A 13,263-nucleotide genomic window follows, 5' to 3' on the forward strand; every position below is an offset into this window, starting at 1 on the left:
TTTAAGGGATGGAAGAAGGGTCAGCATTCCAGAAGTTCCTTGTCATACCCAGACTTTTAATCAGGTGACACTGGAGAATTAGCATCCTAGTGCAGGAGGTTGTGAGAGGGCGGAGAGGGGTCTCAGACGTCTCTTGCCCCTGCCCCACGCTTGTCTTTCTGGCAAGACCCAAGTTGAGGAGAGCGATTCCTCTTGCGTTGTTGGCTCAGAGCGATCAGAACCACGGACAGCGGTCAGAGCGCCCGGAAGACCCGCCGCCGAGCCAGGTGCGGAGAGTTCCAGGCGGGTGCCGAGTTCCAGGCGGGGAGGGAAGACGCGCTGCGGCGGTGGGGTGTCGGCTGGGCCTGTTCTTTCTCTGAGTCACCCCGTGCGCCCGGCATTTGCGTCAGGCCTCTGATCGCTGGGGTACCCTCTGCCCTCTCCAGGAATGCGGGGGGGAGGAAAGAGAAAAGAGCCACTCTAAAGCCCCGGGGTTTTTGCAGGAAAGGGGGAAGCGAGAGACAAAGGACCTAGCGGTGTCTACCCAACCCCGCCAACTCCCCCCGCCGCGCGCTCCCGTTCCCGGCCAGGCCCATTTCTATACAAGGCCTGCTCTCCCCGGCCTCCACCCCTCCGCGCGGAGAGGTGCATTCCCCCGCCCTGAGCTCAGCAGGCCGGGCCGGAATGCGCCGATAAATCAGAGATAACCCAGAGGGGCAGGGCCGGCCCGGCTCTCAGGACGGGGGATAAAAGGCCGCGGTTGCCCGAGGACCCAGTAGGTGAGACGTGAACCGGGACCCAGCGCAGCGGCAGCGGCGGCAACCTCTCTCCGCCCCTCCAGCGACATGGACCCGCAGACGACGCTGCCCCGGGCGCCCCTGCTCCTCCTGTGCTTGCACCTGTCGCTGCTAGGCTGCCATTCCCACCCGCTAGGTGGCCCCGGCCCGGCCTCGGAACTGCGCGGGATACAGGTGAGCGCTGCCGAACTGCGTAAACCCGGCTCGCCGGGAGGGCACCGACAGCAGCAATTGACGGATCCCCACCTACCCCCACCCACGGTCCCAAGAGGTCCCCACCCTCCCTTGGGAATTAGTGATAAGAGAATGAGAAAGCGGCGAGACTGGGGGCGGGGACCCCCGTCCCCAAGGCGGTCGGTTTGCCTTGGCGCCATCGAGGGCGGCTGGGCCCAGGTGCGGGTTCCTGAGGCTCCGCCTCCCCCGGCCATCGCAGGAGCTGCTGGGCCGTCTACGAGGCAGGGTCTTGGAGCTGCAGGCCGAGCAGAAGGGCCTGGAGCCCCTCCAGCAGGGCCACGGCCTCGCAGAAGCCTGGGAGACCCGGGCGGCCGCCCCCGCGGGGCTCCTCGGGCCCGGCAGCAGCGTCCACCAGGCCCTGCGGGGAATACGCAGCCCCAGGATGATGCGCGACTCCGGCTGCTTTGGGCGGAGGCTGGACCGGATCGGCTCCCTCAGCGGCCTGGGCTGCAATGGTGAGCACCCACCCCCATTCCCACCGCGTGCTGCCTTTCTGGGTTTGATGTCTCTGGGGACCAAACTTTGAGCAAAGGACACCTGGATATCACTCTTTCTTGCTGACAGTCCTCAGGGTCAAGGAGCGCCTTTCTGGAAGTATTAAATTTTGACAACATTCATTACCATGCCTGTGAGTTCCCACCCACCTTCTAACCACCTCCTGCCTCTCACCAAAAGGGGCAGAATCACCTTAGGATGTAATTCGGTCATTGCCTGGCAGCCCCTTCTTGGCGCAGAAAGAGTATTAAACATTTTCCTCCTGGTTTCCCCTGAACTGTCTAGAGCTGCAAAGGCAGAGGGCAGGATCACCAGGGTGATGGTAATCCCCAGTTTACAACAGGGAAAGCAAGGTCCAGGGAGATAGATTATTCCAAAGCCTCAAACATCCAGATGAACTGAAGAGGGGGGAGGCACAGATGGCACATGGTGAGGGGAAGCTCAGGTCCTGCCTGTCTCCCACCCAAATGTAATCACCACTCTCTCTCTTCCCCACACAGTGCTGAGGAGGTATTAAGAGAAGGTCCTGGCTGCATCTGATTCTCCCTCAACCCCCTGCTCCCCTTTGAAGCAACTCCTATTTATTTTTACTTATTTATTTATTTATTTGGTTGTTTTATATAAGATGGTTCTTATCTTTGAGCACAAATTTTCCATGATGAAATAAAGTCAATATCATAGCTTTTTCTTTTGAAATTGACTTGTCTCAGTGTTCTAAAAAATAATCCATCATTGAAAAACAGACAAACCCTGTGTTTTCTTGAAGATCCCAAAGATGTCCTAATGGTGGGGCAGGGACACGGCTTCAAGGGCTGGTCAAACAGCTGGAGGGGGTGGTGGTGGTGGCTGCTTTTCTTTAAGGGCTTTTCATGCTCTGAAATGTCTCTAAATATCTCAAGCACTTGAGCCGCTTCCCAGAAACTACTTTTCAAAGGCTGGCAGTTTCTCCCTGGGAGTTGAATGGGCCCTGATGTATTCCTGTGACATGAGGGTGTGTGTCAAGGTATCTGCCCCTTGACAATAGCCTTCCCTCTGCCTGGAATTCTGCCATTAGAGGCACTCTCCCTGTATTTGTTGTTTCCAGAAGTTCTCAGAGATTGGGGGTGCTTTGTGTGTGTGTGTGTGTGTGTGTATGTGAGTGTGTGTGTGTGTGTGAGAGAGAGAGAAAGAGAGAGAGAGAAAGAGATATGCCAGCTTATTTGCATTCCTGATGGGGGTGAGCTCTCCATCTGCCCCCAACCTCAGGTTCAAGTCTTCAATTCCTGATGTCATCCTGGAAAGGAGGCTTCTAAACCCTGAGTTTAATAGCATTTTCATTTCCTGAGCCCATAAGTTTAGAAGTGCCTGAAAGAGGCCCAGCATTTCAGGGTGCCCTTCCTTTGCAGCCCCACGTCTTCACTTCCTCTCTGCCCTAGAGAGAGAAGACCTTTATTCCAAGGCAGAAAAGGAGACAAGCACTAGAATCCTACCGCGTTGCCTTAATCAGCAGGGAGTCCTGGTAGATGTCACTGCCCTCTCCTCTCAGGGTCCTCCTTCCCCTGCATCTTGGGTTCCAGGCATCCCAGGTCATGCTGCAGAACTCTCTCCTGCTTTCAGGCTCCCAGGCTTCAGCTCATGCAGTTTCCTTTGCCTAGAATGCCTTTTACGATCCCAGCTCTGCAGAAGGACAGGACTATTATTATCCCCTCTTTATGGATGAGAAAACTGAGACCCAGAAAAGGGAAGCATCTTACCTGAAAGCATTCAGCTGCTAAGTGCCAACACTGAGATTTGAGCAGAGATCCACATGACTTTCTTATGGCTTTTCTGCTGTTCTCATCTGATGTTTCTTTGAGTGAGAGGGAAAGAGAAGTGGTGGGTCTTTGTGTTATTTCTCATTTTAACCCAGTGTGCATTAGACATATCTAATGAGATTAAGATTTTGAAAATAAGGTTTTAGGACCAACTGATTTTCCAATAAAACTGTGAGCCATCTTTGCCTAATGTTTTTGACCCAGGATGGTAATGAGTAATTAGCACAGTTAACATTTATAAAGGCCTCACTATGTACCAGGCCCGGTTCCATGAACTCATATTAGTCCTTGCAACAACTATGCAGGAAGAACTCTTATTATCCTTCATTTTACAGATGGGGAAATCGAGGCACAGAGAGGTAATGTGACTTTCTCAGGGTCCCGCAGTTAGGACGTGGCAGAGCCAGGATTCAAGCCCACGCATACTGGTCCAACACCCAGGCCCCTAACCACTGCACAACCCAACCTTTCCCAAGCCAGTGAATTAGGCTTGCTGGTGGGTTGGAAGGTCCCCCTCTTAATGGCATCACTCAGTTCACCATTTGGGGCTGCTGCGTATTGGCAACTTTCTCCCCCTGCTCAGGTGATGAAGACAGACCCCCTCCCAGAACGCCCACTCTACAAAACCCAGCCAGCACTTCAGAATTCTTCCAGGTAAGTCCAGCTCTTCCATAAATAGGGCTCAGGCAGTGGAGTCTGTATGTATGATACAGATATATCCTGTTACTTGAGCCTTTTCCTCAAGCAAAAGTCCAGGAAAGAGGACCCCAAAACAAACTGTGAAGGAAGCAAATATGACTTCTGGAGGATGGGGAGTGGGTGGCCTGATGTATCCAATGAAGTGACATCTCATTGAGCTCCCCCTGTGTTTGGTGTTTGAGGGCAGTGCTGTGGCACATGCATCATCTATGGATGCCTTTTAGAACCAGCCCTCCCTAACCTGGGACCCTGGCCCCTTCAAACACATCCCCATGTAGCTATAGCCATGGCCTTAACCTCCCTGACTTTCCTATTATCAACCTCGTCCTCCAAAGAAGCTGCCAGATTATGTATCTCCGTGGATGCTTGTCAGTATAATCTACCCAGAAAGACATGTTGGTGGACACAGGCCCAAGGATGCCTAGCCCACGGCTTCACAGCTGGAAGGAGCTTCAGTAGAGGGTAGACTGGCTTTGCTGGGTCTCCAGTTTTGAGGTTACTGAAGTCAGGACAGTGTTGGGCCTGAACGCTACATCTCATGTCACTGATTCTGCATTCCCCTCTCCATCCCTCTTGTGGCAGTTTGACTTTTTTTTTTTTTTTTGACCACGCCGCTCAGCTTGTGGGACCTGAGACCTTAGTTTCCCAACCAAGGATCGAACCCAGGCCCTCAGCAGTGAGAGCACAGAGTCCTAACCACTGGACTGCCAAGGAGTTCCCAGCTTTGACCCTTCTGAGAATGATTTGTGGCAAGAAAAAAAAAATGCATTCTTTCCTCATGCAGAACCAGGTCTAAATAAAGTCATGAACTTGGCCACTTGTCTTTGTTCGTGTTGCAGTTCTCTCAACCTCCTATCCCTGTCTCTGTAGGATTTTTCATGCAATCAGTGCTTTTCCACTAAGTGGCCTGTTTCTCCCATGGGGTCAGGAGCCAGGCTCCGTACAGCTGCCTGGGCATCCTGGAACATTTCAGCCCTGGGACATTGGCTCCCACTCTTGTGCCCCCAGTATCTTGTCTCTGGCACTGCCAAGTACAGCCCCTGCCCTTGCTGCTTCAGTGCACCCCAGCCCTAATTACATCCAGCAGCACGGCACTGTCCTGCCTGAGGACTTTCTCTGGCAGCCAGAGTCCACTTCCTGTGGGCAGGCAGGAAGTGCTGGGGAACATGGGGACATGGACCAGAGCAACACTCAACCGACACCGTGGAGTGCCCTCGGTTCACAGGTGGCGTGTGTCTTTCACCGGTTACTGGATTTCTCTGTGGGGAGTTGGGATTAAGCTGCAACTGCCCACGGGGATTACTAAACTCCTTCTCTCCCTGGTCACTTCCCCACTCTCCTGCCAGTATTTCCTGGGATTATCTCCAAAATAAACTATTTTGCTTGAATACTTGTCTCAGATTCAGGAGAACCCAAACTATGACACTCCCGAATGAGTAAACCTTCTCCCAGGGCTCCACCCTCGATGACTTCAGCCCTTGGAATCTTCCTTGACTCCGTTCTTTGGCTGGACCACCCAGGCAGGTACCATGTCCACTCTTCCTTCCTTCCCTCACCACTCATATTGGCGCACCAGCTTCCTAACTGGCCTCCCTACCCTGGGCTCCCCGACCTGGTTCTTCCTGCATCGGGGGAGAGAGCAGAACCTTCATGCCTTAGCCAGCGGGTGACTCCCCCTCCCTGTGAGGCCCCTAGGGAGGGCAAGGTGCAGGGGTGGACCCTCATGTATGTCCTTGGGTGGTATGCTGGAGGGGGTGTTGGTGAATCACGGTCATTGTGGATGTAGTTAGTTAAGATGAGGTCATACTCGAGTAGGGTGGGCTCCTATTCCAATATGATTAGAGTCTTTATAAGAAGAAAAGAGAGAAACACAGAGAGGGAAGACAGTCATATGATGACAGAGACAGAGATTGGAGGGATGCATCTACAAGTCAGGGAATGCCAAAGATTGCCGGGACGTCCCAGAAGCTGCAAGAGACAAGGAAGGATCCTTCCTTACAGGTTGTGGAGGGAGCCTGGCCCTGCTGACACCTTGATTTCAGACTCTAGCTTTCAGAACTGTGAGACAATACACTTCTGTTGTTTTAAGATACCCAGTTTATGGTACTTTGTTACAGCAGCCCTAGGGATCTAATGCAGTGCCCTCATCCTTTTCTCTCCTCATAGACTGTTTGAAGGTGCTGGGTTCCACGACGCTCTCTGGAGATGTGCAGCATGACCAACCAACCGACCAACCAACCACTAAGCTGTTTTTGCAAAGCTGTGACCAGCTTGGTAACATATCACTTTATATTTGCTCTTTCTCTTTCCTTACCTGTGGTGGGCAGCCTCTGAGATGGCCCCCAGTGAAGCTCATCTCCTGGTATTCATCCCTTGGTAATCCCCTCCCTCTGAGTATGGGCTGGACCTTATGATTCACTTCTAATGAACACAGTACAACAGAAGTGATGGGGTACCACATCCAAGATTAGGTTACAAAGAGATGGTGGCTTACATAATGTTTCCCTCTCTACCTAAAGGAAGTCAGCGGCATCTCTATGGAGAAGCCCATGCGGTAAGGAATTGACATCTCCAGCCAACAGTCAGCGTGGACCCGAAGACCTGCCAAGAGACACACGAGTGAGCTTGAAAGCAGATCCCCAGCCAAGCCTTGAGATGACCGCAGCTCCGGCCAACATCTTAATTGTAGCCTGTGTGAGCTCTGAACAAGGGGCACCCAGCTAAAGCAGAGCCAGATTCCTGGTCCACAGGAACTATTAGATAATAGATGTATAGTTGCTAAGGTTTGGGGTAATTTGTCACGCAGCAGTTGTTGACTAATGCACTATCTCACTTCCCTTTGCTCCTCACTCTTACTTCCCTTGAACTACAACCCCCATAAAGCTTTAGCAAATCAACTTGTCTTGGGCCTTTTTTTCCTGGGGAACCTGTCCCCAAATTCCAGTCTCAGTGGCCTCCATGTTGCACCAGAGAAACAGAACATCATTTTCAAAGTCCAAAGCAATCATTCCTAAATACGCACCAATGTCCTACCAATTTCTCCCAACTGGGGCTTCTGCTTTAGACTATTTAGGTCTAACAGACTTGTCCCATGAATGTGAGGGGTTTTTCACACCAGTTCTGCCCACATGTGACATTGCTGGGCCCTCATGGCTCCCCGAGGCAGTCCACAGCATCCCCATGGAGAGTCATGAAACCAAACTTGGCTAGAAACTGGAGATACCCCATTCTGGATCCTCCCACTCATCTGCAACCTTTATTCCATCATATGACTAAGACGACTTCTTTCCAGTGATAAGGAAATAAAGCCTTTTGATTTTTCAGCTAGTGGGAGAAGTGGAGGTGGAAGGTGGACCTGGTCTTCTGTGCCTTTTGCTTTTCTTCTCTCTCACTCCCACAGGCTGGCTTCTAAACACCCTATTAAATATTAACTCCTCCACACATACCCCCCGAAGTGGAGCAGGGGCACGAAAATGAAGAGAAACTGTACGTCAAGGCATTTTCCATTTCAGGGACAAATCAAAGGCTTTAAGAGGGTTGGGCAGTAAGTGTATTTGGGGATTGTCTGTTTTCCCTGGGCCCTGTTAGTGCAGGGGGTGGTGCTGGTCCTATACAAAGTCAGGGCATTAAACCTAAGTATTCTTTTTTTTTGCCACCCACCTTCCACAAAAAACCAAAAACAATAGAAGCAACTCAACAAATGACACTCGTGCCCCACTCCAGTTTCACGCTGGAAGACGAAACGTAACTTTAATAAAAGGAGCTGGGAAAATTCTGAAATTCTCCTTCTGGAACCTTGGACGGGATCTCCGCTTTTCCTTGGGCCACCAACAGACTTCAAAAGTGGCTCAGGACGCAGGAACAGCATCAGCCTCCGGAGGCCAAGCCGTAGCAGGGGCCACCTGCCATGATGCCCTTCCGGAAGTCTTGCCTGCATCAAAGGTCTGTCTCTAAGGGTATCTCCAGGAGACAGGCTGTGTGACGCACGCAGCGAGGAGCATCAGTTCCCCCAGGGTGGCTGCTCACTGAATCCTCTTTGCTAATAATAACCCTGCCACCCGAGCTATTAAGCTGTGAGCACATTCCAGAGACTCGTCAGGATAGAGCGGTTCTTTGCCCCCAGAGCTCCTAATCAGAATTGCACTCATTTCGGATTTCAAGTTGAGTTTGGCCGACCCAAATCTTTTCTCCTTTAGAATAAAACCACCCCGAACACCTCTCATGACCCCTCGCCACGTAATGCCCGGATTTCCTGCTCTTTCACTGCGTAACAGCCTCTCTCTCTGATCAGCCAAGGAGTGAGCACAGTTGGGGGAGGGTCCGGCCAGGACAGAGCTGTCATTCCACCCACATTTCCTGAGCTTCTACGGGGTAGATTGAAACATGTTAGGTGTGTAAATAGGTCATGGGACTTGGATGTGGTGCTTTCCTGAGATAGTCCACACACTCGCAGACTTGCCAAGCACGCAAAGCTACAGTCCCAGGGCAGGGGGAAGGCGAGGAGGTGCTCAGAGGCAACCTGAGAGGCTGGGATTAAGGTGGTGTTTAATCAGGAACTGAGACTAAAGGGCTTGTTAAGGAACCTTCGTGCAAAGAAGCAGCAGGATCTGGGAAGTGGGTGGAGAGCACAGGCGTTGGCGTCAGACCTGGGGTCCGAGTCCTGGTTCTGCCGAGTGACTTTGGGCAAGTGATAGATGCTCTCAGTCTCAGTTCTGTCCCTCTGTGAATGGGGACAATACTACCCACCTTCTGGGGCTGGTGATGAAAAGGAAAGAATCCATATAAAGCTCTCAGCACGGTGCCTGGCACATTCCAACCAACCAGTAAGGACAACCGTTGTGAGCATCGTGCAATTATATAGCAATTCACACTTCAAAATACGTTCATATATTAATAGCTCTTATGATCCTCACAGATGAGAAGAATAAGGCCCCAAAGATGTACGCAATTTGGCTTGTTTGGGGCTGCAATGCAGGGCTCTCATCCCTTCAAGTGTAGTGTTTCCCCCCGGATACGTTACATTGAAGAGTGTAGAGCATTGAGTCCAGTGCTTAGTAAGTGGAGGCCACTCATTACATGTGGACAGGCTCGCTGCCTGGTACTTCTCTTTTGGGGGCCAGGAAAATGACGGCTTCTGTGGCTCATCGCTTGCCTGGCCTTGGAGAAGGACATGGGAGGCATTAAGGGAAATTCCACGGGCCACAGCTGCATCCCACCTCGCTCCATCAGCCAACTTCGCCACGGGAGCTTTCCTGGCGAGGTGTGAGGCATTACAAGCTTCAAACCCAGAGTCGGAGAAGGAGCGAGCTTCTGTAAATGAAAATGCTGGCATCCTCTTAGCGCCAGTCTCCCCCAACACCTTGGGGGGAGCCGTGCGGTGAAGGAGGGGAAGCTTTGCAGAGGAATGATCGCGTTCCCAAAGCTTTTCTTGCGTTTCTATTTGGGAGCGGAGTTCTCGGGACATCTGTCACATTTGGTTCTGGCTGACTTAGTACTCTAAAAAATAACTCCCTCTTCACCTGACCACTGAGGGTGACAGCCAGGGGTCAGGACAGCCCTGTGGAGGGAGAGGTCTGCCCTCGCTGCCGATGAGTCAGGTATGAGGCCAGCTTGAGCATCCGGACTAATTTGTCCTGAGCTGAGCTGCCGGCTGCCTGCCATTTCCTCCCCTCCCGCCCTTATCTGGAGCCCCTGACAGCTGAGCCGCAAACCAACGGGGGAGCTGGGCGCCGGCCAACCGTCACCCTCTGCTTCCCCGCACGGGTCCGGTGGCTGATGAGAAAGAAGCCTGAGGCATCGCTGTGAGATAACCAAGGACACTTTTTTGCTCTTCTCACACCTTTGAAGTGGGAACCTCTTGAGGCCAATCAACAAGAATGTGGCTCCTGCGGCTGAGGGTCCCGGGCTTGTCGGAGCTGCTCACGGCGGAGGGGCTGTGACGAGCTGGCTGGACTGATAACTTTAAAAGGGCATCTTCTGCTGGCTCCTCACTCAGCTGCTTTATCGCTGCAAGTGACAGAATGGGGAGGGTTCCGTCCCTCTTGTGCTCTCAGAGAGCCAAGGGGCTATAAAAAGAGGAGACGCAGGGCAGCTGGGAGACGGAGACGGAGGGAGGCCAAGGGTGGGAAAGCAGAGAGGAGAGAGAAGAGGCAGCAAGCACCAGACCGCCCCTTGACCGACGCCAGCATGGGCTCCGCCACCATCGCCGCGAGCTTCCTCCTCTTTCTGGTGTTTCAGCTCCCAGGGCAAACCAGAGCGAACCCCGTGTATGGCTCTGTGTCCAACGCAGACCTGATGGATTTCAAGGTAGGGCCAGGAAAGGGGCACGGTCTGGGATGAGGGGGCTTTGTGACACTGTGCCAGGTAGTGAGACTTCTCCCTTTCCCTATTTTCCTTTTGTAAAGAACTTGCTGGACCATTTGGAGGACAAGATGCCTTTAGAAGAAGAGGCTGTGCCCCAACAAGTACTAAGTGAGCAGCATGAGGAAGCTGGGGTCCCTCTCAGCCCCCTTTCTGAGGTGCCTTCCTGGACCGGGGAGGTCAACCCGGCCCAGAGAGATGGGGGTGCCCTTGGGCGGGGCCCCTGGGAATCCTCCGATAGATCTGCCCTCCTGAAGAGCAAGCTGAGGGCACTGCTCGCTGCCCCTCGGAGCCTGCGGAGGTCCAGCTGCTTCGGGGGAAGGATGGACAGGATTGGCGCCCAGAGCGGGCTGGGCTGCAACAGCTTCCGGGTAAGAGGAACTGGGGATGGAAATGGGGTGGGCGGGAAGGAAATAATGGTTTTGTTGAGGTTCAAACCTTGTGAAAGAATACCACCAGGGGACACCTTCAACAGGAAAGGGAACAGCATAGAAGCTTACTCCCTTTGAAATTTCTGTCCCAACTGGGTAGGTGCCCCACGAGTCTCAGAACCATGATACCATCCTCAGCTACAGTCTGCTGAGAAAATGCTAAGAAGAAAAGAAGTTACTGCCAGGAGCACTGGGAACTTAACACGTTCATGGGGCCAAGTCACCTGAGTACTGCTGATTGGCAGTTCATGTCCCTCGAGGAATTGTCAGATCCCGAAGGATCGAAATTTACCAGGATTGACTTTACTAGCTTCTAATGGGCAATTCGTTTACCAGTTCATGGAACTCAGAGGGTCGTCAAGCTGGAGCAGGGGCTGGTGGGAAGGGAGCACAGTCCTATGAAGCTGACTTTTTCCAGTGGAGGGAGGTCACCAAGCCAAACATGTCTCTGCTCTCTTTGTAGTACCGAAGATAACGGCCAGGGAGGAAAAGGCGGGCCAGACCCCGGGCAGACTTCGAGAGACCCTCATCCCCTGGGATCTCTCACTCAACTTTGTCCCGTCTCGTTGCCATCAAGTTGAGCTGTGACGAGCGTCCTATTCAAGCATCAGCCTCCTGTCAACATTTCTCACATTTTATGCTAAATGTAGATAAAGTGGTTTAGTTGTGGCTTCTCCACCTCTCCCACCCGTGCGTTAAATTTTAATCACCTGTTACTGACATCGGTTTGAAAATGAATAAACTTCAGCACCACGGACAGAAGCTGAAGGCTTGGTGTGATTTCTTTCATTTCCTGGGGAAGGGAGTTCAGCCTGATAGTCCCTGGCATTTTACCTTTTGTCAAAGAGAATAATGCTCAGTTCTTTTCTTCTACCTTTTTTTTTTTTAATTAATTAATTTATTTATTTATTTTTGGCTGTGTTGGGTCTTCGTTTCTGTGCGAGGGCTTTCTCTAGTTGCGGCAAGCAGGGGCCACTCTTCATCGCGGTGCGCGGGCCTCTCACTATCGCGGCCTCTCTTGTTGCGGAGCACAGGCTCCAGACGCGCAGGCTCAGCAATTGTGGCTCAAGGGCCTAGTCGCTCCGCGGCATGTGGGATCTTCCCAGACCAGGGCTCGGATCCGTGTCCCCTGCATTGGCAGGCAGATTCTTAACCACTGCGCCACCAGGGAAGCCCACCTCCTTTTTTAAAAAAATAATAAACTTATTTTGGGGAGCAGTTATAGGTTCACAGCAAAATTGAACAGGAAGTAGAGATTTCCCACATATCCCTGTCCGTCCCACATGCACATCCTCCTCCATTATCAACATCCCTGCCAGAGTGGGACATTTATTACCATGGATGAACCTACAATGACACATCATGATCACTTAACGTCCATAGTTCACATCCAGTTCACTCTTGGTGGTGTACATTCTATGGGTTTGGACAACTTCGGCTTCCTTTCATTTCTCCCTCCTTGAGCACGTGTGTGTGTGTGGGGGGGGGTAGGGTCTCAAACCACAGCTCTCAACTTGCTCTCACTCACACTGCAGGCTCACCATGGATCCTGAAAAAGCCACTGGAGACCAAAAGGGCATTTATCTTTATATTCAGATTTGCTCACATTCAGGGCACTTATTTATTGAAAAGAAAACTTACAAACATCTGGGCTTTTTTTCTGGTTACATCGAACGTAGCTTGTACTCAATATGACACTTTTTGTACATTTACTGTTTTTTGGTTACTGTTATTATTAATTTTTTTTAGAGGCACATATGTAAAATGAGGGCACTAACTCTTCTCTGACACCTTTTGAGAGGTAGTGCGGCAGCTGAGTGAATTGTACTTTTAATCTGAAGAAGAGTGGGCAGGATATTTGGGTTTAAAAGCTGAGCAAAGTGAAGAAAGAAATGTTTGCTGTGCTGACAAACTTCAAGTTTATGTGCCTTTTGGGCACTAAATTAAAAAATTAGCCATTGGCTTTCCCAAATTCAGGTCCAAGGTGTTTGGACTTGTAGGTTTTACTGAGGGGGGAGCCAATGGAGAAGTTTCTTTGTATCTTTGTATCTGCTTCTGAAAAGGGTGCTGCCCAAAGCAGAAAATACCAGGCCCTGAGTTCACCTGCAACATGAAGCAGTGCTCTGACCAATTTTCCCAGCCGTTACCCCCTGACACCACACTCTCCGAATCAGATTCTACGACACTCCTCCGACAACCCTCCACCTTCGCTTCCCCACGCCCTTATTCACGCTGTTCCTTCCACCTAGAATGCCCTTCATCCAGAGCCCTTGAGACCGTTTTGCTCATTTCTCAAGGCTCATTGAGAATGCCACTTCTTCCCTGAAGCCTTCCCTGATACCACATGCCCAGGACAAATCAAGCTCTTCACTGGCAGCATGTTATAACTATTGTATAGCTATTATCATAGACCACAATTTGTCTTGGTATGCAACTGTGTCTGTGTCCCTGAACTGCAAGCTCCTGGAGGGTCAA

At 51.6% G+C, this 13,263-nt stretch overlaps 2 protein-coding genes across 2 annotated transcripts; both read left to right on the forward strand.

Moving 5' to 3' along the window:
* The first annotated feature begins 824 nt into the window (after positions 1 to 824).
* On the forward strand, positions 825 to 9,378 carry NPPB (natriuretic peptide B). The gene is made up of 4 exons (XM_061184104.1): positions 825 to 950; positions 1,210 to 1,465; positions 6,164 to 6,271; positions 9,227 to 9,378. Exons 1-4 carry the CDS (start codon positions 825 to 827, stop codon positions 9,376 to 9,378), a joined length of 642 nt encoding a protein of 213 aa, XP_061040087.1.
* An 805-nt stretch (positions 9,379 to 10,183) lies between these two features.
* NPPA (natriuretic peptide A) lies at positions 10,184 to 13,037 on the forward strand. The gene is made up of 3 exons (XM_061184106.1): positions 10,184 to 10,303; positions 10,402 to 10,728; positions 12,963 to 13,037. Exons 1-3 carry the CDS (start codon positions 10,184 to 10,186, stop codon positions 13,035 to 13,037), a joined length of 522 nt encoding a protein of 173 aa, XP_061040089.1.
* Positions 13,038 to 13,263: the final 226 nt, after the last annotated feature.

This window comes from Eubalaena glacialis, chromosome 3 (assembly GCF_028564815.1).
Source record: "Eubalaena glacialis isolate mEubGla1 chromosome 3, mEubGla1.1.hap2.+ XY, whole genome shotgun sequence".
Taxonomy (NCBI): Eukaryota; Metazoa; Chordata; class Mammalia; order Artiodactyla; family Balaenidae; genus Eubalaena; species Eubalaena glacialis.